Source organism: Phocoena sinus, chromosome 7 (assembly GCF_008692025.1).
Source record: "Phocoena sinus isolate mPhoSin1 chromosome 7, mPhoSin1.pri, whole genome shotgun sequence".
NCBI lineage: Eukaryota > Metazoa > Chordata > Mammalia > Artiodactyla > Phocoenidae > Phocoena > Phocoena sinus.
In genome coordinates, this window is record NC_045769.1 from 106,759,433 (window position 1) to 106,786,177 (window position 26,745).

The following is a 26,745-nucleotide window of genomic DNA, read 5'->3' on the forward strand; positions in this document are numbered from 1 at the left end:
GGAACAAGTAATCAAACGTTGCTTAAAGGGATAAAGGTGCAGCTGCATAGCCCAGGGAGATCAGCTTGTGCTTTGTGACCACCTAGAGGGGTGGGATAGGGAGGGTGGGAGGGAGGGAGGGAAGAGATATGGGAACATATGTATATGTATAACTGATTCACTTTGTTATAAAGCAGAAACTAACACACCATTGTAAAGCAATTATACTCCAATAAAGATGTTAAAAAAAAAAAAAGGGGGAGAAAGGTTAGGGAAGACATGAATCTGGATGACAGACACAAAGAGAAGTGACTGCTTTCATCTCTGCTTTGTGCCCAGAAAATTTAAATTAAGGCATTAAGATATTTCTCATGGGAACCTTTTAAAGGGCCAGTTATCATTTACTATACACCACGATTGCTTACTGTGAAGAAATGTTAGCAGGAATGAAGAACTATAAAAGCTGACAAGGAAAAGTCAAATAATCCAAACAGGATAAAATGGTATATACTCAACAATTACCCCTGATGATGGAAAAAAAAAATTGCCTTTGATTGCTTTTAAAAGGAAAACAGTTAAAAAAAACCGCTAATCCTTTAAGCCAGTTGTATTTACAAGTCTCTTGGAATGGGTTTGTTAAATGAAATCTCTAAATAGCTCAGTTAAGTAAGTTCACAGAACCAAAATCTCTTTAATGGAGATAAAAGTTTTAATGTATTTTGACAGCCACACTGGAAATTAAGGCTGAGATTATATCATAAAGAAGTAAACCCATATTGAAATGTATTAATCCAATCCTGCCATCTCTCTAAAAATCCCCAGCTCCTGCTCGGAATAATTTGTTCAGATAGGTTTCCTAAGTATAATATCTGAATAACTCTGACTTTTGATTTGTCTGTTGTTCTTTGCCAAAAGAGAGACTGAAAGAAAGAAAGGGAGTGAGCAGAGAGGGGAAAGGAGGAAGCAAAGAGGAAGGAAGGGAGAAAAACAAACAAACAAACCATGCTTTGGTCAGTTTGTTTTGACAATTGAAGTCTCAGGCTATCTGAGGAATTATGAAGAAACATGTTTCATCTAACACTGTTCAGAATTCCTTAAATGTATTCTGGGATGTACAGACTGTTGAGACTGGTATAGATTGACCTCAGAGCACTCGTAAAAGTTGTTTGGCTTCTTAGTTTCCTCTGTAACCAATTTCCAAATATTAGCTATTTTATTTTACTTTACTTTTATTTTATTTTACTTTACTATTTTATTTTATTTTACTTTACTATTTTATTTTATTTGTATTTTTTCTCCTCATCATTTAATTTTGGCATAGAAATGGGAGCATTTCATTAAGTGAGCATAATTTTGGTTAGATTTGAATCCATGACTATTTACCATTGGATATCGCGTGGTAAAGTGTGGAGACTGTGTAAGGTGGTGTCCCCAAGCTCTCTGGTCTTCAGGTGTCACACTTCCCTTAATTCCCAGGTGACATCGGTCAAGCCTCCATTTTCCATGACTGCTCTGGCCTCTAAAGTTTTCTGAGTTGCTAAGGAATGCTTCCTTGTTCTTCAAATCCATCTTGGCTGTTACTCTTTATCTCAACCAGGAGGGCTCATGGCCTTTTGCTGTATCAGGATCTACTTCTCCAGATTCTCCAAATAAGAATATAGGTCCCTCCTATAATATCTAAAGTCCAGGTAAAACTTATCTGGAGGGTTTGGAGATAAGAAGAAAGCTTGAAAATAAGTAAAAGAAAATTACAACACAGAAAATCTTCAAACTGGTGATCACGTATTAAAGACCCTAGACTTACACATGGTTCAGCACCTCCTAGCAGGTGACCTGGCCCAGCATCTCTCTCCTTCACCCCTGGCTCAGAAGGCCTTTGCAGAGACTCACGTAACTGCCCCCACAAGGTACCTCTTACCAGTCCTCCTGTGCTCCAAAGCCAGGGGAACATACTTCTCCGAGCTTTCTCTAAGGGCCTGGTGAAAGGGGGCAGCATGCAGTTTCCCCTAATACCGACTAGGGTTCTTGGCCTCTTTAATTGATAGAAATTGATAAGAGGCCAGACAAGAAATTCAGACAAGGTGGTATTGGGGCTCCTACCGCAGCAGGGGGGAGCGAGAACAAGCAACCGGCTCCCTTGCTCATTCCCTTGCTCCCTGGGGGGGCGGGGGAGGGAGGCGGGGCCAGCTGGTTCCTTATATGGGGTGAGGGTAGGGGTGGGTCCAGGGGTCAGCCTGACGGGTGGCTGAGGTGTTTTGCCCACCCCTTAGGTGGTGTCATATTCAGGGGGTAAGCGCAGTACCCTGCTTTTGCTCCTGACTCTAAAGAAGTGCCAGTTGGGTTTTTGGTCTTTTTGTATCTTGTCTGTAATTTGCCCCAACTGCACATGTATGCATTTTTAAAAATATTTATTTATTTTAGTTTATTTATTTTTATCTGCGTTGGGTCTTCGTTGCTGCGTGTGGGCTTTCTCTAGTTGTGGTGTGGTGAGCGGGGGCTGCACTTCGTTGAGGTACGCGGGCTTCTCGTTGCGGTGGCTTCTCTGCAGCATGTGAGATCTTCCCGGACCAGGGCTCAAACCCGTGTCCCCTGCAGTGGCAGGCAGATTCTTAACCACTGTGCCACCAGGGAAGCCCTATGCAGGTATTTTCAGTGCCTTAGTGTTTCCTTGTATTTTGTTTCTGGCGGAGAAATTTGTCCAGATGCAAGCACTGCAGCAAAGGGTCCCACCTCCCAGGGCCCAGTCTGTCTCAACCCCACCCCAGGCTCAGGCTTGTTCTGGGCACAGGCCACTTGCCATGGTCCCAGGTTTCATCTCATCCAAACAGGATCATGGCTTTGCTTTGGCAGAACCACGAGGCCCATTGAAGAATTGTGCTTTATTTTCGACAAAATGAAACTGCAATTTCTCCCTGTTAGGAATGAGAAAACACGATCAGCTGTAAACTAGCAGTTGGTCCTGGCTTCTAGCCACCAAGGTTTTAAAGTGTTGAGAGTAAATTCGAGAACCCTCTGTAAGAGATGTCAGTTTTATTTCATACATTTCTAATACCTAATTGTTACAGCTACTGTGTGCTTTCTCTAGTCATTAATAATAAGAGAATAAAGAGCATGGAAGTAGGAGAGACAGAAATCATCCATTACTGGACCAGCATCAGAAACACAGCCCCCGACAGTGTGCCGCTTAGACTCCCATGGATACTGTGAGCCCATTCTGATCCTATGCAGACAAGTGACATATTAACAAAGAGAAGGAGAAAATGAATTGTGAACATGTGATGAGTGTTTGCTGCATGCAGGAATCGCTCAGTATTTAACACGTACCATCTCCTTTCATCCTTATAACAGCCCTCTGACATATACAGAGCTGTTATCCCCATTTCACAGAGGAGAAAACAAAGACACAGAGAGATTCAAATACTTACCCAGGTCCCAGGGTGATGAAGACAAGATTGAAGCCCATTTGGCTGAATTTCACTCTTGCTTTTCACTGTACTCCCTTCTCTGAGAATCATGTGTTCTGCCTGCATGCCAAAGGAGTCTAGTCAAGCTCACATCTAGAATCTAGGCTCAGTGTTCCATGAAAGTGTCAAGGCCTCATGTCACGGCAGTGTTTTGTTGGTCTTTTTAAACAATTTTTTTTTTTACTCAGTAAAATAGGAACTAAAATACTTTGGATCTTACCCTGTGCTAAATGCAGAGCTAAAGACTCTTCCAAAATTTAAATTCATTCAGAAAATGAAGACTCTTATAGATGAAACAAGTGTGTCCATTAATAAAGCAAAGGAATGAATAAAGATGTAAATGGGAAGTGTTGGGCATGGGCTCTATAAGGTGATGGTTTAGGTTTAAGTACATTTTTAATACATAATGCTAGACGTATGGATGTTATCAGATGGATAGTATATAGATATATAAATTTATATATATAAAACCTTGCTCTGAAAAAGTGTATTCTATATATATATATACATATAAATAACATATAATATTTCCATTTTTAATACATAATGCTAGACAGGTATGGAGTTTATCAGATGGATAATATATGTATAATGGATTACATTAAATACAATGGAACATATACATTATATAAATATTATATATAATATTTTATATATAAATGTATATAAATCCCTGCCCTGAAAAAGCATATTCAATATATATAATAGATAATATTTACATTATAAATATATGTAAATATATATATTTACATGTTTAATATATAATGCTAGACAAGTATGGAGGTTATCAGATAGATAATATATATATAATAAAATGGATTAAATAAAATAAAATGGAATATATAATATATATATTACATATATTTTATTATATATTTATATTTTATATATATATTTAAAATACTTCTCTGAAAAAGTGTATTGTTTCATGGTACAATCAGGTAAATGCACAGACATCACTACAATATAAGGTAGCCAATATTAAGTGACATGATGGAGTTAGAAATCATGCATGAGGGCAGCTCAGAGGAGAGAGAGAAACAAGCATGTGGAACAGGGAGGAAGGAGGTTTGAACCAATGGACAGAGTGGGCTCAAATCTCAGCTCTAAGCTGGGCAACTTACTGGCCCCCTACATCCCAGATATTTTGTTTCCCAAATGCCCAGAACCAGTATAGGATGTGAGGAGGACTGATGTGAGAACAGGTACTTGCACCATCATGTGCATCCAAGAAATGTTAGTTTCCCTTCCTCCTTTGCCTGGAGAATGAGGATTTGTTTAATAGAGAAGTCAACATATGACGTGGGCTTGAAGAATAGTTATGATTGAATTGAACATGTAGAATAATAACAATAGTTAACACTTAACATCAGTCAGACGTTATTCCAGAACTTCCTACTTCATGCGAGAAGTATTCTAAGCAATATCTAAGCAATATACATGAGTGTATATGTTCTTTAAAATAATTCCAGCATGAGGTGTGAGCCATCTTCAAGTTAACAAATACATGTATACAGAAATCCCTGCATCTACACACACACACACACACACACACACTCCTCTCAACCATCTCCTGAGGGATGCACTTTTATGCCCTTTTTAAAGTTGGGCAAATATTAGGACAGAAAAGTTAAGTACTTGCCCAAGCTCTCACATCCAGTAAGTGGTGGAAGAAGGATTTGAGCCTGGGAAGTGTGGTCCAGAGTGGATCTTCCTAAATCCACATGAAAGTACCTCCATAGCACACCAGGACGGAAATGAGATTGCGTGGAACATCTGTGGCCAATGACAGTGAATGGCCCCGTTTTGGGAGTTTACAGTGCGTGCAGGTGTTGTGAGAAAGAAGACTCCTAAAAGCAGAATGAGATCCGCTTGGAGGGCGTTGAATATCAAGCTGAGGAACTCGGAATCCCTGTTTGACTGGGTTCGGACACTGTCAACACTGCAGTCAGAACACGTGTAGAATCATCAAGCTGGTCAGTCTGAACATCACTCTTTAAATTTGGGAATGAAGCAAAGTATGAACAGGGCCTGAGTGTTCCCTGCTGCAGCGAGGTGCAAACACATTTATGCAGCCTTCATCCTCCACATCTGACACGGAGCATGCAGACGTCCCTAGTTCATGCACAAGAACGACTGAAAGGATGATTGATGTGAGCAGTGGAAGTCACCGCTGCAAACTGTTGGAAAAAGGGAATCAATTAATAGTTTTAGGGCATCTGGTTTTGGATAAAAGAAGCTTTAATGCATGCTTCCTTTCCTATGGATTATTACCCACTCTTAATGGGATGAAGAAGCCAAGATTCTGAAAGATGGTATGAATGGCCTTTGGCTATAGGTGAAGTAATAGTAGACGGTGAATTTGAAGGGTCTCTTCCACCAAAGCTCTGCAGCTTCATGCTGCATCGTGCAGCCAAGGGTCGATAATGCTTCTCAAGGAGGATCAAGGTTAAGAAGAAAAGTGAAGAATGGAAACGTTGTGTATTTTCCACCTTCTGGGTGCTACAGTTGTGTAGGGTGTTAGAGACAGAAAATGAATGAAGGCACAGGTCCTCAAGATGACTGCTGTCTAGACGCAGAGACCACCATAAATGCCTCCATTCTGGACTTTTTGCTGTTGTGTTACTGTGGCAGAAGAGATAATAGCTCTAAACCAAAAGAGTATCATCAGCTTAAAGGAAACATTTGCTCGTGTGCTTGAGGGAACCTGTAGCAGTTTGATATGGTGGAAGGAGGGCTGGGGAGGAGAGAAGAAGCAGGAGATGGTTTGGAAAACAGGGGGTTTTATAGGGCATACGGGGAAGTCTCTCCTTGATCTTAAAGCTAATGAACTCTCTCGTCAGATGGGTTAGATGGGAGTAACACTAGAGGGACAAGAATTGTCTGGAGGCTGTTGTGGTACCTGGAAAAGAGCTGATGAAGGTGGGGATGTAGGTGGAGGGAGGGGACCCATCACCAGATATTGACTTTAGTTTTCACCTACTCAGGGGCAGACCTCAGAGCTTGCAGCAAATATTCAGGTATTTTTTTCAGTTTATTAGCCAAACTAGTATCAGGATATTCTTCCTTCCTTGCTTCCTTGCTTCCTTGCTTCCTTCCTTCCTTCCTTCCTTCTTTCCTTCCTTCTTTTTCTCCCTCCCTTCCTTCTTTATTCCTTTGTGCTTCAAGTGCCCCTTTTAAGAAGGGAACTTCTGTTTTTTCCCTAGGAAGGGTCATTGCTTGAGTTACTGACAATTTAACAGAAAAATAGTTGAAAGTCAGCTAAGAGCAAAAATGGGACAAAGGAGTGAGGGAGAAGAGAAGGAGATCCTGATGAACTTATAGCCTATTACGTGGTTTTGCCAGAGGCTGACACGAAGTTGAAATCACTCTGCAGAGTGCTAGTTTGAGATCCACATCTCACGAAAATGAATAATAATAAAAAAAAAAAACCAGACACATGATGTCTGATTTCATGTTCCTTTTTCCAGTGACAGTCTGCTGTCTCTTCAAAGATCGCTATTCAGGGAACTTAAATTATCTTAGGAGAAAATCACCTACATGACAGGTAAATTGAGCCTTATCTGCTGGTGTAGAAAGTCGTATTGGAAGGGAGCCTGAAAATCTCTGGGGAGGAAATAATGGTAAGATCATCCTAGAACATTTTAGTTATCACTTGGTCCTTTTAGAGCGAGCACCAGTCTTGGCCAATATATTGTATAAGACAGTAGGAACCAGACCCACAGTCTGCAGGTAGCTTGTGGGCTCAACAACTTGACCTTGTAGGCACAGATTATCATCAAGGAAGAAATACGAACAGTGTGAGCTGTCCACCAGCTCCTCTGATGCTTCTTCCTTGGCTAGTTCCTGATAGACTGGGTAGCATAGGATTTCTTAACTATGTACATTGAACCTTTATTCTCTTTTTGTCTCTCTGAAGTGCTCTAGTCCAAGAATCCAGAGCATTAAAGAGCTGTGATAGTAGAAGGAATTCTAATATGTCATTGTTTCCATTCCCCCTTTAACTAGGGATGCTCTTCATTGAGAAAACATCTGAAAACTCCTCTCTTGATTTGTCTACCAAAAGCTGTGAACAAGAACTTCCCTTATTATGACATTGTGTTTGCATTTCTATGGAGCACAATTAAGAGGCTCCATAAAAAAGTAATAGGCTGTATAATGAAACAAATTAGGGGAGCAAAGGCTGTGGATCATTCCTTCACTGAGTAAACCTCTATGGGCCTCGCCTGTGATTCTAGGAGAAGCCATGTGATTCTTGAAGTGCCATGGAGACAGAGACAGAAATGTAAATAAATATATATTTAGGTTTTCAGGTGGTGATGCATTTAGGAAAGAAGATAAAGTGAGATAGGAGGGCAGGTGTTGCTGGGCAGGGGAAAGGAGTTGGGGAGATCACCTATTAAAGCTATGGTGATGAACATAATAGGCTGGCCAGCTGGGCAGCCTTTCTGTCTTGGTTTTTCTATTTTCCAGTTGCTCCATGGCTACCCTGGACATGCTGGTTAATCTCTTTCTTGCTCTTACTCTGGCTCCCGCCCTTGCTGCAATATTTATCCTTAATGTCAGGTCCTATGATAGGAGGCCAAGTCCTCCTGTCAACTCTGATGCTCGGTTCCCCATTTCACTGAGGAGGAAGTCCAGAAAGCTTTCAGTTTCTTTTTCAGAAATTGAAGAAGGGCAAAAGCATTGTTTCTTTTTGCTTTAGTTGAGTATGAAAAGTCTGATTTTGATAAGTGGGTATTTCAGTCTTTTCCAGGCATGTACCGTACGGTCAAGCTGCCATACATGTTGGTGTTATAATTCTTAGGGCAGAGATGGAAACATAGATATATGACACTCATCTCAACAGTCACTTTAGTACCCTTTATACATAACGCAGCAGAAGTCACACAACAATCAGAACTCTGAACAAATACAGCAATGGCAATGGAGGACTTTTGTGTCATAAGCATATACTCATTTTTAAACAAGTATTTATCTTTATCTGCATAACATCCTCAAGAATAACTAGCAGTCTGGATCATCCAAGCCAGTAGATAATAAAGCCACATTTCTATTTATCTGTGCATTGATAGACATAATTTCTACATTATTAGTTGATTATATTTTATTTTCTAGTAAAACGTGACCCATACACCATCATTGTCATACAGAAGATGATAGCCAGTTGTGTACCTAATGTTTCTATTGTTCTAGGAAGAGTTTTGAGCAACTTAATTGAGAAACTTCCTTCAAATCAATAATGCTTACTTGTTAAAGCAGGAGCCAATGGTGATTAGAAAGTCCTTCAACTTCTATTTTAAAAACAGTTTTACCAGTGCCCTTTCCCAGTGCTTGTAACACTTGAAATTAAATAAACTCTATTTGTGCTTGAGTTATTGGTGGAATAGCTTTAATACAGATTACAGAGGACCACACTGGTTCATCAAACTAGGAGAATGGTGAGGAAACGGGATATGAAGTTAATTACTTTTGTTGGGGTAAGTGGAGGTAGAGATCCAGATGCTGTGGCCTTGGTGCTCTGCACCTATGAGAAGCCAGTGTTTTCTGCCCGAGGTCCAATGCTGGTCCCTGAAGGCACTGGCGCCTCCAGTGGGAAAGGCATTTCGTTGAAGACATTCTTTGCAATCTTGGTAGATCCTCAGTAACTTCCTATGGCACTTCTTACCTATCCCATCATTGGGAATAAGCAGGGGTGCATGTGTTGCATTAGGATAAGGGTTCAGCAGTGTGTTTGGAGACTTTAATGAGATTTGCATCGCAAATAACTTTAATATGGGTAAACTAAAAATAAAGTGGAGAGGGCTTCCCTGGTGGTGCAGTGGTTGGGAGTCCGCCTGCCGATGCAGGGGACATGGGTTCATGCCCCGGTCTGGGAAGATCCCACGTGCCATGGAGCGGCTGGGCCCGTGAGCCATGGCCACCGAGCCTGCATGTCTGGAGCCTGTGCTCCACAGCGGGAGAGGCCACAGCGGTGAGAGGCCCGCGTACCGCAAAAACAAAATAAATAAATAAATAAAAAAGAAAGTAGGGAATTCCTTAGCAGTCCAGTGGTTAGGACTCTGCACTTTCACTGCTGAGGGCCTGGGTTCGACCTCTGGTCTGGGAACTAAGATCCCACAAAATGCGTGTGCAGCCAAAAAAAAAAAAGAATAAAGTGGTTAACATTAGGGCTTCACTTAAAATTCCATTTTCTAAACTGACCAGACAGCAACCAAGTTTCAGTAGGATAACTGACAGCTCGGGTCAGGACACAGAGACCAGGAGAAAAATGACAACTTGGGCATTGATTGCACATGCATGATAAAGGTTGTGTCAGGGCTGGGATGGGAATGAGGAAACACTCATACCCACTAGAGGACGTTTCTACTGCCGAATATAGAGGAATAAATAAATATCTCTTCAGTGGTACAGTTACACAACCTGGAAAGAGCAAGAGCACACAGTTCCTAAGATAAGAGAACAGGACATGAGTACATGACTGTAGCTCAAATTGTGGTCAATACCAAATGGGGATGAAAGTTTTTCTCTACTGTTGCCTTGAATCCTTGAGCTGTTCCTCTACTTTAGAGGCCATAACCAGGCAAAGGGAGCAGGGTGAAAAGTGGCAAGGATCAGTCATCCTCTTTGCCAACTATTAAGATCAAACTAGAAAGGTGGGACAACTCGAAAACAGCAGTCAAGGGCCGGCCTGGTGGTCCTAGCCTCATTAAATAACTGCTTCTATGAAATTACAGGTAGACATACCACATATGCACTTATAATGGGCAACGTACTGCAAACAAGTTAGATAAAAACATTCAATAGTTTAATTATCCTTTTTACCTCCTTCAAGTCTATAATTTTGGAATCCCTGTCGGCAAATAGTGGCCAGTGCCTAACATCTACTTTTCACTTCCTTTTCTCTAAGTGCCTATCTGAAACACATTTAACACGAAGCCCTAAAAAGCAGTTTGGAACACGGAGGCCTGAGTGGGTTTATCCATTTTAGTTGTAACTCTGTGGTTTGCATGTTAATTACCACCTGCCTTATTAAATATATCTTATTAAATACCAAAAGCTGTATTTCTAATTTACTCTGGGCTGCTAGAACCTTTCTTAGTTTAAGTTTTCACTTTTTTTTTGGGAGAACCCTTTGAATGTCATTCAGAAAATTTAAGTATGGTTGGCAAATGCCTTGCATGGGGCTAGAGGGTATTAATAAGAAGTCATTGCTGCAAAATATACTCTCAAACAAAGATATTTGTACACAAGAATTAGCTATTGAAATCTGTCTTCCTCTCTTTCTGTCTCTGTCTCTCTCTGTAAGAGTATAGCTCGTATTGGTGTGAATCTACTATATGCAATGTCATTTGCATATAGTTTTTAATGTAAAATTCACAACCCTGGAGATTTTATTTTCACCCTTTTCCTGGTGAGGAAACCAAGATTCATAAACATTATGACCCTTTGTTCATTCACTCAGTCATTCAGCAACTCACTAGTAACAGTGTGCGTGACAGGAGACTGTGTGTAATTCACTGATTTTGAAACAACTACACAGATTTGGTTTGGGTTACTGAATGCTGTTTCAACGTACCTTTAAGAAATACTGTGTTTGAGTTACTTCACTTAGTATGATAATCTCTAGGTCTATCCATGTTACTGCAAATGGCATTATTTCATTCTTTTTTATGGCTGGGTAGTATTCCATTGTATATATGTACCACATCTTTATCCATTCATCAGTCAATGGACATTTAGGTTGCTTCTGTGTCTTGGCTATTGTAAATAGTGCAGACAGAGAAAGACAAATATCATATGATGTCACTTATTTGTGGAATCTAAAAAAAATGATACAAATAAACTCATTTACAAGCAGAAATAGACCCACAGACATAGAAAACAAACTTATGGTTACCAAAATGGAAAGGGAGGGAGGAGGGATAAATTAGGAGCTTGGGATTAACATATATGCACTACTATATATAAAATAGATGATCAACAAGGACCTACTATATAGCACAGGGAACTCAATCTCTTGTAATAACCTATAATGGAAAATAATCTAAAAAATAATAGATAATATATGTATATGTATAACTGAGTCACTTTGCTGTACACCTGAAACTAACACAACACTGTAAATCAACTATATTTCAATAAACACTTCAAAAAGAGAAATACTTTGTTCCATGTGCTGGGCTAGACATCCCAGTTTAAAATAACACGTGATCTGTATCCCAAAGGGAGTTACAGTCTAAGACCCTTGCTGGGACAGCAGAGCGAATCTCAGAGTTGTTAGGATTAGCGCCCAAAGCTCATCCCCTTTCTCTCCCATTTTACTGCTTCTCTTAATATGGACCCTGGGGCAGGGTGGTGTGTTTGGCAGAGCTCCAGACTTTAAATAGAAATCTCCTTGAGAGTCCCTGATATTCCACGTCAAGTTTCCTGAGGCAGAATTTGGTGGTTGCACCTGTTACTTCTTGCCTGGACCGCAGTTAGGCAAATTAACATCTTCCCTGTTGCACCCGGATGCTTGCAATCTGGCTGCCAGTCAGGGCATCAGTGCAGGTGGCTCAACATGGTGTATTCCTTGAATCCAAATGAGATGCTTGGGCGGCAGGGAACCCAGAACTGTCCACTATCCATTAATAAGTGCTAGGCATGGTCCTCCTTAGCCCCACCATTTATGCCCACTCCGTTATCTGGCTAAGAAAGTGGGAAAAGAGCATCCACACCTTCATCATGATCCCAGGATCTTCCATTCATCAACCAACATGTTGTTTAATGTCAAGGAATGAGTATCATAGGAGAAGGAGCTGAAGGCTGACTCTGACACTCTCCCTTCATTTACCTGTGGACGCTTCTACCTGCTTAAGGATGAGGAAGCTCCCCCATCCCCCACCCCATGAGCCCACTCTGTGTTCTTGTTTTCTTTTGTAAGCACATAGGGACTTAACATCTCTGATTCTCAAGCTCCTTTCACTCTAAGGATAGAAAGGGAGCCAGAAAAACCAACTTCTGCATTGTGTTCCTGCATAGGGACAAAGTCAATGAGCAGTTTTGTCAAGAACCACCTGTAGGCTTCCCTGATGTGCAGTGGTTAAGAATCCACCTACCGATGCAGGGGACATGGGTTCAAGCGCTGGTCCAGAAAGATCCCACATGCCGCGGAGCAACTAAGCTTGCGAGCCACAACTACTGAGCCTGCGATCTAGATCCTGTGAGCCACACCTACTGAGTCTGCATGCCGCAACTACTGAGCCTGTGCTCTAGAGCCTGTGAGCCACAACTACTAAAGCCCGTGTGCCTAGAGCCCACACTCCGCAACAAGAGAAGCCGCCACAGTGAGAAGCCCACGCACTGCAAGGAAGAATAGCCCCTGCCCACTGCAACTAGAGAAAGTCCGTGCAGAGCAATGAAGACCCAACAAAGCCAAAAATAAATAAATAAATAAATTTAAGAACCATATGCATGATATTTTAAAATAGTGATGACAACATGTATCTGGTGACAATAGTGTAATACCTGAACCCAAATTATGTATAATAGCATTTGAGGTGGGGTGAGAACAAAGCAGACTTCTGACAAGTAATGCATGTGATACTGTTCAGAATTAACCTCTCTGATCCCTGGGGTTTCCTGGTGAGGTGGGGACACTATATTGATTGGCTGCACCATTGTAAGATGTATTCAGAAAGGCTAAATGTATGTGTGTGGGTATTTGTGTGTCAGGGCTGCCTTGCTTAGTTAGGAAATTGGCTAAAACCTTCCTGATGATAAACCAAGTGAAGTAAACTAAAATATGCAGAGGGCAGAGCAATCTTCTGGTTTCAGAAACCTGACATAAAGAGGTGATATTGGGAATGGAATTAAAGGGTCACTGGGCCTTATTCAGAATCTCTATAATCCAGTCCCTATTTGATCCTTTCTTATTACTTATGATTCCACTTAAACTCTCCCAAACTCATCTTCTCATCTTTAAAATAATACATATTTCCTACCTCACAGAGATGTTATGATCAGATTAGGTAATGAATTTCGCTTCTCCCCATCAAGCACATTTCTGCTCTGATTTCTATCATCAGAGCTTAGCTCTGCCCTCCCCTGGGATTTCATACGCATGGAATCACACAGTCTATGCCCTTTATGGCTGACTGCTTTTATTGGCTAGTAGAATTCCAGTCTACTATGCTTTTGAGTTCAATCTACTCTTTTTCTATCTTTCTGGAGTGGGAGCATAGAGTTTTAATTTTATATTTTACCTCTTATATAAAAAAAGGATTTAAAGCCATGAATTGTCTTCTAAGAACCGCTTTGGCTACTTTCCACAAATTTTGATACAGTGTTTCTATCATTGTTCAATTTCCATTGTTTTCCAATTTACATTGTGGTTTCTTGTTGACCTGAGGATTATTTGGAAATGTGTTTATTAACTTCTAAACATTTGAGAGTTTTCTAGATAATTTATTATTATCAATTCCTAATTTAATTTAATTGTGGTTAGAAATCAAACTATGGTTTCTTTGGAACTTATTGGGTAGGATATAGTGTCTCTTAGTGAATATTCCATGTGCATTTGAAAACAATATATAATCTGCAGTGTTCAATGAAGTATTCTATGAACATTAATTAACCAATTTCTTTGATAATGTTGCTTGAGTCTTTTATATCCTTGCTGATTATTTTTGAATCTTTGTTGTAGGTGCCTGTGCCTTTAGCTATTTTTATCTTCATGACGCTTTACAATTTTGAGAATCTCCCCTCTTATAATACAGCCTACTTTGTCTGATATTAATAGAGAAAATTCAGGTTTATAGTGCCTATTATTTGTACGTCATGTCTTTCCCCACCATTTTACTTTCAACCTGTCAATGACTTTATTATTAAAAAAGAGTATCATACAAAAAGTACATAAAAAGGCCTTGCTTTTTTATCCAGCCTGACAATTCATGCCTTTTAATTGCAGGTTTACTCAGTTTTCTTTTTTTTTAAACATCCTTATTGGAGTATAATTGCTTTACACTGGTGTGTTAGTTTCTGCTGTATAACAAAGTGAATCAGCTATACATATACATACACCCCCGTATCTCCTCCCTCTTGCATCTCCCTCCCACCCTCTCTATCCCACCCCTCTAGGTGGACACAAAGCACCGAGCTGATCTCCTTGTGCTATGCGGCTGCTTCACACTAGCTATCTATTTTACATTTGGTAGTGTATATATGTCCATGCCACTCTCTTACTTTGTCCCAGCTTACCCTTCCCCCTCCATGTGCCCTCAGCTCCACTCTCTGTGTCTGCGTATTTATTCCTGTCCTGCCCCTAGGTTCTTCAGAACCATCTCCCTTCTTTTCTTCATGAATCTGGCTAATGGTTTATCCATTTTGTGTATCTTCTCCAAGAACCAGCTTTTAGTTTTACTGAACTTTGCTATCATTTCCTTCATTTCTTTCTCATTTATTTCTGATCTGATCTTTATGATTTCTTTCCTTCTGCTAACTTTGGGTTATTTTTGTTCTTCTTTCTCTAATTGCTTTAGGTGTAAGGTTAGGTTGTTTATTTGAGATGTTTCTTGTTTCTTGATGTAGGATTGTATTGCTATAAATGTCCCTCTTAGAATGGCTTTTGCTGCATCCCATAGGTTTTGGGTCGTTGTGTTTTCATTGTCATTTATCACTAGGTATTTTTTTATTTCTTTGATTTCTTCAGTGATCTCTTGGTTATTTAGTAGTGTATTGTTTAGCCTTCATGTGTTTGTATTCTTTACAGATTTTTTCTGTAATTGATATCTATTCTCATAGCATTGTGTTCAGAAAAGATACTTGGTACAATTTCAATTTTCTTATATTTACCAAAGCTTGATTTGTGACCCAAGATATGCTCTATCCTGGAGAATGTTCCATGAGCACTTGAGAAGAAAGTGTAACCTGCTGTTTGGGGATGGAATATCCTATAAATATCAGTTAAGTCCTTCTTGTTTAATGTATCATTTAAAGCTTGTGTTTCCTTATTTATTTTCATTTTGGATGATCTGTCCATTGGTGAAAGTGGGGTGTTAAAGTCCCCTACTATGATTGTGTTGATTTCCTCTTTTATGGCTGTTAGCCTTTGCCTTATGTATTGAGGTGCTCCTATGTTGGGTGCATATTTACAATTGTTATATCTTCTTCTTGGATTGATCCCTTGATCATTATGTACTGTCCTTCTTTGTCTCTTGTAATAGTCTTTATTTTAAAGTCTATTTTTTCTGTTATGAGAATTGCTACTCCAGCTTTCTTTTGATTTCCATTTGCATAGAATATCTTTTTCCATCCCCTCACTTTCAGTCTGTATGTGTCCCTAGGTCTGAAGTGGGTCTCTTGTAGACTGCATATGTATGTGTCTTCTCTTTGTATCCATTCAGCCAATCTATGTCTTTTGGTTGGAGCATTTAATCCATATGTATTTAAGGTAGTTATTGATATGTATGTTCCTATTACCATTTTCTTAATTGTGTTGGGTTTGTTATTGTAAGTCTTTTCCTTCTCTTGTGTTTCCTGCCTAAAGAATTTCCTTTAGCATTTGTTGTAGAGCTGGTTTGGTGGTGCTGAATTCTCTTAGCTTTTGCTTATCTGTAAAGATTTTAATTTCTCCATCGAATCTCAGTGAGATCCTTGCTGAGTAGAGTAATCTTGCTTGTAGGATTTTCCCTTTAATCACTTTAAATATGTCCTGCCACTCTCTTCTGACTTGCAGAGTTTCTGCTGAAAGATCAGCTGTTAACCTTATGGGGAGCCCTTTGTATGTTAATTGTTGCTTTTCCCTTGCTGCTTTTAATATTTTTCTTTGTATTTAATTTTTGATAGTTTGATTAATATGTGTCTTGGCCTGTTTCTCCTTGGATTTATCCTGTATGGGACTCTCTGTACTTCCTGGACTTGACTATTTTCTTTCCCATATTAGGGAAATTTTCAACTATAATCTCTTCAAATATTTTCTCAGTCCCTTTTCCTTTCTCTTTTCTTCTGGACCCCTATAATTCCAATGTTGGTACATTTTATGTTGTCCCAGAGGTCTCTGATATTGTCTTCAATTCTTTTCATTCTTTTTTCTTTATTCTGCTCTGCAGTAGTTATTTCCACTGTTTTATCTTCCAGGTCACTTATCCGTTTTTCTGACTCAGTTATTCTGCTGTTGTTTCCTTCTAGAGAATTTTTAATTTCATTTATTGTGTTGTTCATCATTGTTTATTTGCGCTTTCATTCTTCTAGGTCCTTGTTAAATATTTCTTGTATTTTCTCCATTCTATTTCCAAGATTTTGGATCATCTTTACTATAATTACTCTGAATTCTTTTTCAGGTACACTGCCTATTTCCTCTTCACTTGTTAGGTCTGGTGGGTTTTTACCTTGCTCCTTCTTCTGCTGCATATTTCTCTGTCTTCTCATTTTGCTTAACTTACTGTGTTTGGGGTCTCTGTTTCGCAGGCTGTGGGTTCATAGTTCCTGTTGTTTTTGGTGTCTGCTCCCAGTGGGTAAGGTTGGTTCAGTGTGTTGGGTAGGCTTCCTGGTGGAGGGGATTGGTGCCTGTGTTCTGGTGGATGAGGCTGGATCTTGTCTTTCTGGTGGGCAGGACCACATCCGGTGGTGTTTTGGGGTGTCAGTGGACTTATTATGATTTTAGGCAGCCTCTCTGCTAATGGGTGGGGTTCTGTTCCTGTCTTGCTAGTTGTTTGGCATGGGGTGGCCAGCACTGTAGCTTGCTGGTCCTTGAGTGGAGCTGGGTATTAGCGTTTAGATGGAGATCTCTGGGAGAGCTTTTGCCTTTTGGTATTACATGGTGCTGGGAGTTCTCTGGGGATCCAATGTCCTGACCTTGGCTGTCACACCTCAGAGGCTAAGGCATGACACCCAGCCAGAGCACCAAGACCCTGTCAGCCACATGGCTCAGAAGAAAAGGGAGAAAAAGAAAGAAAGAAAAATAAATAAGTAAAATAAAATAATTAAAAAGAAAAAAAGTATTAAAAACCAAAACTTGAAAATAATAAAAAAAGGGAAAGAAAGAAGAGAGCAACAAAACCTAAAAACAAATCCACCAATGATAAACTGCTAAAAACTATACTAAAAACAAACAAACAAAAATCCAACAAACAAAAATGGACAGTCAGAACCTTAGGACAAATGGCAAAAGCAAAGTTATACAGATGAAGTCATGCAAAGAAACATACACATACACACAAAAAGAGAAAAAGGAAAAATAATATATATATATATATAAATTTTAAAAAGGAAGAGAGCAATCAAATCAATAAACAAATCTACCAGTGATAATAAGCTATAAATCCTAAACTAAGATAAACATAAAACCAGAAACAAATTAGATACAGAAAGCAAACCCCAAGTCTACAGTTGCTCCCAATGTCCACCTCCTCAATTTGGGATGATTCGTTGTCTATTCATATTTTCCACAGATGCAGGTACATCAGGTTGATTGTGGAGATTTAATCTGCTGCTCCTGGGGCTGCTGGGTGAGATTTCCCTTTCTCTTCTTTGCTCACACAGCTCCTGGGGTTCAGCTTTGGATTTGTCCCGGCCTCTGCGTGTAGGTCGCCTGAGGGCATCTGTTCTTCGCTCACACAGGACGGGGTTAAAGTACCAGCCGATTAGGAGGCTCTGGCTCACTCAGGCCAGGGGGAGGGAGGGATACCAAATGTGGGGCAAGCCTGCAGTGGCAGAGGCTGGCCTGATGTTGCAACAGCCTGAGCCGAGCCGTGTGTTCTCCCAGGGAAGTTGTCCCTGGATCATGGGACCCTGGCAGTTGTAGGCTACACAGGCTCCCAGGAGGGGAGGTGTGGATAGTGACCTGTGCTTGCACACAGGCTTCTCGGTGGCTGCAGCAACAGCCTTAGTGTTTAATGCCCGTCTCTGGTGTCTGCACTGATAGCTGTGGCTAGTGCCCATCTCTGGTGCTTGTTTAGGTGATACTCTGAATCTCCTCTCCTCGTGCACCCTGAAATAAGGTCCTCTTGCCTCTTAGGCAGGTCCAGACTTTTTCCCAGACTCCCTCCCGGCTAGCTGTGGCGCACTAGCCCCCTTCAGGCTGTGTTCATGCAGCCAACCCCAGTCCTCTCCGTGGGATCCAACCTCCGTAGCCCAAGCCTCAGCTCCCAGCCCCCACCCACCCCGGTGGGAGAGCAGACAAGCCTCTTGGGCTGTTGAGTGCTGGTTGGCACTGATCCTCTGTACGGGAATCTCTCTGCTTTGCCCTCCGCACCCCTGTGGCTGTGCTGTCCTCCATGGCTCCTAAGCTTCCCCCCTGCCACCCCCAATCTCCTCCAGGGAAAGGGCTTCCTAGTGTGTGGAAACTTTTCCTCCTTCACAGCTCCCTCCCAGAGATGCAGGTACCATCCCTATTCTTTTGTCTCTGTTTTTTCTTTTTTCTTTTGCCCTACCCAGGTACATGGAGAGTTTCTTGCCTTTTGGGAAGTCTGAGGTGTTCTGCCAGTGTTCAGTAGGTGTTCTGTAGGAGTTGTTTCACATGTAGATGTAGTTTGTATTTGTGGGGAGGAAGGTGATCTCCACGTCTTAGTTCTCTGCCATCTTGAAAGTGCCCCTCAGTTTTGTTTTAATGAATTATCAATTGGGAAACTTTTAAGCTCACTATCTTGAAATTTCCTTTTTCCTTTTTGCCTCTGTATTTATTCTTTTCTCATTTTCTGTCTCATTTCGTCTTAAATGAAGATTGGTGTTTCTGCTGTTGTTATTGTATTTTAGTGTTCCATACTCTCTTTTATTAGCTTTGTGGCTATACCTCTTTGGTTTATTTTTATGCATCTTTGACATTGAAATTTACTTCAAGTTGACATTATACCATTTTATATATAACCTTAGGGCCTTGCAATTATACATAATTGTAAGGGCCTTACAGTTATATATAATTATATGTAATTATAATTGTATAGTTCTGTTTGGCCTACATTCCATCCTTTGTGGTTTTATTGACATACGTTTACTTCTACATTTGCTATCAACATCACAATATACTATTATTTTCCCTTTAAACTATGTATTGACATTTAAAGTGTTTAAGAAAAGAAAGAAAAATAGTCTTATATTTATCCACCTATTTACAACTTTGCTCACTCTTCATCCCTTCTTGTACACGAATGTTCCATCTGGAACCAGTTTCTTTAGACTGTAGACTTATTTAGCAATCCTTTATTTATTTATTTTATTTTATTTATTTTTTAGCTATGTTGGGTCTTTGTTGCTGCACATGGGCTTTCTCTAGTTGTGGTGAGCGGGGACTACTCTTTGTTGTGATGCAGAGGCTTCTCACTGCAATGTCTTCTCTTGTTGCAGAGCACCGGGCTCTAAGTGCTCAGGCTCAGTAGTTGTGGCATGCAGGCTCTAGAGCACAGCCTCAGTAGTTGTGGCATACAGGCTTAGCTGCTCTGCGGCTAAGATGTGGGATCTTCCTGGATCATGGCTCGAACCCGTGTCCCCTGCATTGGCAGGCAGATTCTTAATCACCGCACCACCAGGGAAGTCCTATTTAGCAATTCTTAACAGTGGAGGTCTGTAGGTAATAAATTATCACAGCTTTTGTTTCAGTGAAACAGTGCTTATTTTTCCTTCAAATTTGAAAGCCATTTTTGCTGGATGTAGAGTGCTAGGTTGAGAGTTTCCTACTTTTAGCATTTGTTGGTCTCCATTGTTCCCATGAGAAGTCATCTGTCATTCACACTATTGTTCAGTTGTTGTCTTCGGCAGTTGAGCTGGCTTTGAGTTGGTGGTAGCTTTAGTGCATCTAGCAGGGCCTTGGGATCCAAGCGTCTGGAGAGTAAGGTCTGTCTTTGCTTTTCATTCTGGACTACAACTTCTTGCATTGCTAAGCAATGATTGTCTTTGATGTTGTAGGAAGATAAACTGATGAACCTGGTGAGAGTTTCGTTCCAGCTTCCTTTAAATTCAATCTTCTTCTAGCTTTATGTGTTTCGGAGGTGATTTTAGGCTACTAGCTCCAGGAGGGCTCTGGGACCATGCATCGCACACTTTGAAAACTCGTAACTTTGAGACCTTGGGTTTGCTTGAATGTGAGCTTATGAGACTACAAAACTGCAAATAACATGACTCTGGAATAGTATGACTTTGAGACTGTGAGATGTTGAGATTGCAAGATTGAAAGATAGAGTCAGAAAGAATAAGTCATTTGTCCAGTGTTACAAAGTCACGCCAGGTTGCTGCCCCTTTGGATGAAAATCCAGGATTTCCTCTTCAGAGCACACAGAACCTGAGTTAAGAAATCCTACAAAGGATTTCCAGCTCCAAAAATAAACCTTTTTATCTAGAATTATGCAATCAGGATTTCAATATCAGTTTAAGATATATTCAGTCTACAAATCACATAGAACCCAAGACAGGTGCCCCCATTACCCTCAGTGTGAATAAAGGCCTGTTTAAAATTCAGTTTCTATAAGTGATGCGGCAAACACAGGGCCTTTATATGCTTGGGGAGTGGGTGGTAGCAAGCACAATTAACAGGGAATCCAGAGAACTGAACGGAAGTCTCCCAAGTTAGAAAAACATGAAATACCTTCAGTGTGTCTAAAAGAGTGAAAAACTACCAGAACTTCTGGCCACGCCCCAAACTCATATTTCAAAGAAGTACACTTTGAAAAGAGCTACACTCTACAGGGAAGAGGCCTTCCTAGGTGGGCAAGGGATTGAGGAGGTTTTATATCTTCACATGTTGCTAAAATTGGAACAGGACATGTGGAAGATAAACCTGCTAAATGGAGCCAGTCTTTTCTGGATTAAGACAACGTCCAAACCTTTGACAAATCTACAGACAAGAATGTTGGATTTGAATCTCAAGGAATTCTTCTCCTCCAAGTCCTTCTCTTGCACCAGAGTTCTGGTGCAAAGTAGAAAGTGAGCTTCTCCCTTCTTCATAAGCCACCATGTGATATATAACAGTGATTTTATTAATTGAAGAATATCAGAGTTATTAGCCAGTGGGTGTGTTGTGTCCAGCAGAAATGTCAGATTGTTCAAAGTACCCTAGATTCACAGATGTTATGAGGAGACAATCAAGGTTGAGGTCTGGATCATTGAAATGGATTCCATTCCATACATACATCCTTTACTTGCTGTTCTCTTTGGCCATTTGAGAAACCAATGGATCTTCTTTTTATTGTTTGGTATTGATATGACATTAGCATGCAGGTTTTATCTGTGAATATTTGAGTCAGAAAAGAAGGTAGATGATAGCTCATTCATAATGAAGCAGGCAAATCAATGTGCCAACTCACATCCTACCTTAAAGATTAGGTACAGTTGGGCTGATGAGAAAGTTCTGGGGATGGATAGTGGTGATGGTTGCACAATAATGTGAATGTACTTTATACCACTGAACTATATACTTTAAAATGGTTAAAATGGTAAATTTTATTTTATGCATATTTTACCTCAGTGGGGGGAAAAAAAGATTATGTTTGAGATTTTGGATTCCATCTGCAGAAAAAGTTCTACTCCAGAAATCATTCATCCAAATGAAGACTAGGAGGCATAATTTTCGTGTGCCAAATATCTCCCATGCTGTGTATGCCTTTGCTTAAACTTCACAAGGAAATGTGAATATAAATTACATAAAAATCAGAGCCTCCTGTTCTCCCTCATGGAGCAATTAACAACGGAATAGTTGAAAAGTGTGTGACTGTAGAAAAACCATAGGCTTTGGAATAAGACAACTTTGGAATTGAATCATAGACTAATTACTAACCAATTAGATGATTTGAAGATTTTTTTTTCCTCCTCCTTTCTCTATCTCTAGGCTTCAGATTTCTTTTTAATCTGTAAAACAGTAATAATGATAATGGAAAGTGCTTAGTGTACTGACTGGCTTCAGTTAATAGTAACAATTACTTCTGTGAAAGCCTCTCCTTCTAAGAGGAGATTTTTCAGTTAGCTTCCATACTGCAGTGATTATGAACATTAAGAGTATCAGAACTTCACTGTGTTATTTACTTCGTATAGCTTTTAGATGTCATGTCTTATGACTTACTAAGATTGACTTATTTATAGAATGTGGAGGAGGGAGTTTCTTAAAGAATAATGTACAGTATCTCTGAAAAAAAAAAATACTGTATAGGACATAATGCAGAATTTTCACCAGAGTCAGATTTCATTTGCAAGATCTGAGAAGTTGAAGATATTCTCTAAAAGTTTATGGAGCGACATAGGTGGGTTTCCACATATGGCCCTTGAGCTCGCGTGAAGGTGCTGCCATGGTGTCGCAGACCTCACCTGACCTCCTTTTCTCCCCACAGACCTTTGCAGGAAACATGAACGCTGACAGCGTGATGCACCACAAGTTACTGCACTCTGTGAGAGCCCGGTTCGTTCGCTTTGTGCCCCTGGAGTGGAATCCAAGTGGAAAGATCGGCATGAGGGTTGAGGTCTATGGATGCTCCTATAGTAAGTACCCACATGGATTATCAACACGTGTGTGTTGGCGAGTGACATGACCCAAGCTGTATCACGGTTACTGACATTGAGAATGCAATCTCAATCGTTTTAAAGTTATTTCTACACTTTAATGACTTATGCATATTTGAAACTGTGAAATTCAACCCAGAGGTAGAAAAACTCTTTTTTTTTAATCTGTACAAGATTTATTTCATTAACCACAATGTTTAAGAGTGATGCTATACCCCCTAATACAGAAGGAGTGATTCAAAATCCATTGAGTTAAAGGTCAGAGACAAAGTCAGTGGCTTTGAATCCCCAGTCAGTAAGAGTTAGAAAGCCTTTTCACTTGCCTTGGAATGATGACACATAACATCAGTAGATTGTTGTTTTCAGAGATGGTACTTATTTTAAAGGTTGGCCTTAAGCTTCAGTAACAGTGTCATCTCATATCCTTTGTAGTCACAGCTGCACCCTAGCCTGACTGCTTTGTTTTCTGTGGGGCAGAGAGCAAAATCTACTAGTTCTTAGGTTATTTAGGGATGAAGTAACTTGGTGGTGAGAAGATGCTATGGGTTTATCAAAACAAAATGTTCAAAATGAAGAGCTCTTGGAGTTTGAGATACCATTTGCCTTTGCAATGCTAAAATAATTTAAGTTTAGTTCTTTCCTAGAAGTGTGGTGAAGTATTATAAAACTCTCCCCTTCCTTGTTCTAGAAGGGAAAGAGAAGAAACATTTCAACCCAGGGTAACACAAGAAATGCTTCTGTCTTAAAATTATGCAGGCCCTCCATCCCTCTGTGAGTTGTTCTGGCTGATTTTAAAAGTAGAGCTCCATCCCGCAGACAAGGAAGCTTGTAAACACCGTTAGCACTGGCAATCACTCTAGAATAAAATTATGCAGGGAAGTTTCCCATCCCTATAACTCTTCTCTGCAGGTTTTATATTGAAATCGAAAATTGCATCATAATAAATTGTTTTTCTGTCTTAGCAGGGACGTCTCCTGCTTATAATGCTAAAACCCAATGACCCCTCATGAATGAACAAATTTGATTACTACCACTTTAATATAAATTAGTCCAAGAGATCCCTGTTTATGGTTACAGGAGTGCCTAATGTGTTATACACTTGTACTGTTTTCCATAGTGTGATCTACTGGAGGCTTACATCAGGATCAACTGAGTGCTCCTTAAAAATGCACTTCCTGAGTCCTGTCCCATACACACTGGATTGTGATTTCTGGGGAGAGGGACCCAGAAAGCTGAGCGTTAGCAAGCGCCTCAGGAAAACTATGGACATAGAGTCTCTACTAAAAATAAAGTCCTGCACAGAGGAGAATGACCTGTGAAAAGGTTGTCTTTATCTTGAACAAGTACTTTCAGAAAGAATGTGTTTTAGAACAGATGCTCCAACAAACCACTAGACCAAGGAGAGACTGCCTTGCACTCCAGCCCTTCTATCCAAAAGCATAGCCATCTACAAGGCAAGGGCGTGTGTGCTTCCTAACCCAGGATCTGTGGGGCAGCCAGATTCCCATGCTACCTCTTCTCTTGATAACAGTTGTCACTACTAACGTTACCGAATGCAAGTTCCTGTGCCCAATGCACAGTGCGGCCAAACAAACAGAAACATTGGAGTTTGGAGCAGAGAAAAGTTTATTGCAGGGCCGAGCAAGAAGAACAGGTGGCTTGTGCCCAAAAAACTCCCGAAACTCCTCAAAGGGTTTCAGTAAAGCATTTTTAAAGGCAAGATGAGGGAGGGGCGTGGCTGGTTGTTGCAGATTTCTTGGTGTCAGAATCCTTTGTTCTTGTACCTGTCCACATAGGTCACGTCATGATGTTCCTGTAAACCTCCAACAAGACAAATATTATTCTCTGTTCTGCAACTTTTTATCTTTAAAAGAGTGGAAAAGTGTTATTCCCTTAAAGGTCAGAACATTGAGAATGGGCTGTGCTGAATATTTCAGGCTAGAGACAACATTCTTAACTTGAAGCAAAAGCAATAGAATACAAAGGTTAAAAGAAACAGATCTAATATGGAGTCAGATTTGTTCTTCCCTATTACACTAGGAGGTTTATTTTTAGGTACAACATGAAGCATTCATGCTGAAATAATAAGTGTATTTATATTATTACTTCAGCCATCTATTTTGGTGTGATAATCCTATTTCTCTTTAACATGTCCTCCTACATTTGTTTTCTCTGTCCTGGCAGTTGTCCTTGTTTTCAATGCCCATAGCTCTGCATGCTTGCACAGAAAGACTCATAGTGTCAAGTTAAATAATAGACTGTAGGGTAGAGAGAGACCTTTGAGCAACATGTTTAGATTTTTCTGATAATGGACCCCTTTGAGAATCTGATGACAGTGAGGAACCATCACTTAAGAAAAGTGCCTACTGTAATATGCAAAATTTTCTACAAGATTAAAAGGTCGGGCTTCCTTGGTGGCGCAGTGGTTGAGAGTCTGCCTGCCGATGCAGGAGACACGGGTTCATGCCCCGGTCCGGGAAGATCCCACATGCCACAGAACGGCTGGGCCCGTGAGCCATGGCCACTGAGCCTGCACGTCTGGAGCCTGTGCTCTGCAACGGGAGAGGCCATAACAGTGAGAGGCCTGCATAACACACACACACACACACACACAAAAAAAAAAAAAGGTTCTCAGGTCTGCTAAAGCCCAGATCTTGACCAAGCAAAGGGCTCCTGACATTGAGGTAGCTTTGTCCTACATGGAATCCTCTCCAGGAAAGTTCTGCATCTAATAAGTGCATCCTCTAAGGAGATGAATTACCTTCAGGTAAACATTGTGAGTGATGGGAAGTTAACCCCCTTGGGAAGCTGTTGGACACAGAACACCCTTTTCTGGGATGATCTTCCAGCTGGTACTCTATAATCTTCAATCACTAGTCCTTGGTCTTTGTGCTTTTCCTTTGGGAAAAAAGAACACATCCCTCTCTCTCAGGTTGTATATAAAACCAAAACCTCAGTGTGTCTTCTGGATCAAAAATTCCCTTTCAACATCATCTTATGCCCCTTTTTTACTGGTTCATTCTGATAAACATAAAACTTTCCTGCATAAGCCATAAAACAAAACAACAACTACAAAAGCCTGATGGTTCTCTTTATCTACCTTTCTCCTCTCCCCTCTTCCTCACAGAATAGCTTCTCCCCAAAAGTTGTCTTTAGTTACTGTTTCCACTTCTCCACTCCCTTCCCACTTCAGCTGTTTCCAATCAGTCTTTAGACATGTGGTGGTCAGTTTCCTGTGTTAACTTGGGATGCTCTAGTCCCAGTGATTCAGCCAGATGCCAATCCTGGTGTTGCTGTGATGGGCTTATTTTAACATCTACATCATTTGACCTTAAGTGAAGGAGATTACGCTTGATAGTCTGTGGGTCTGATGAAGTCAGTTGAGAGGTTTTAAGATAAGAGCTGAATTTTTTCCTTGGAGGCAGAAAAATTCCTGCCTGGAGACTACAGTTTCACCTCCTGCCAGAGAGCTTCCAGCCCACCCCTCCTGACAGCCTTCCCTTATGGGGGATTTCAGACTTGCCTCACCAACCCATACAGTCACATAAGCCAGTTCCTTGCAGTGAATCGACCTGTGTACAGAACCTGCTGGTTCTATGCCTCTGGGGGCGACCCTGACTCATGCAGACTGCTCTACAGAAACTAGCTTAGTCAAGTCCACCAGTGACCTCCACGTAGCTAAAATCCAGTGGTCACTTTTCTCATTTCACTCACCTCTCAGTAGGATTTGGTTCAATTAGATATTTCCATTTTTTAAAAACCATCTTTCTCTTTTATCTTGCTCTGTTCATTCTCAGGACTCTGTCTCAGGACTTCTACTTTCTTTTTTAAAAATTTTATT

At 40.5% G+C, this 26,745-nt stretch overlaps 1 protein-coding gene across 2 annotated transcripts in view; it reads left to right on the forward strand.

Moving 5' to 3' along the window:
- Positions 1–26,745, forward strand: part of CNTNAP5 (contactin associated protein family member 5) — an 876,608-nt gene that overhangs the window by 384,243 nt on the left and 465,620 nt on the right. For both annotated transcript variants that reach the window (XM_032637306.1, XM_032637307.1), the window contains exon 4: positions 22,736–22,883. In XM_032637306.1, the coding sequence (XP_032493197.1) occupies positions 22,736–22,883 (148 nt within the window). The remainder of the gene's footprint in view (positions 1–22,735; positions 22,884–26,745) is intronic.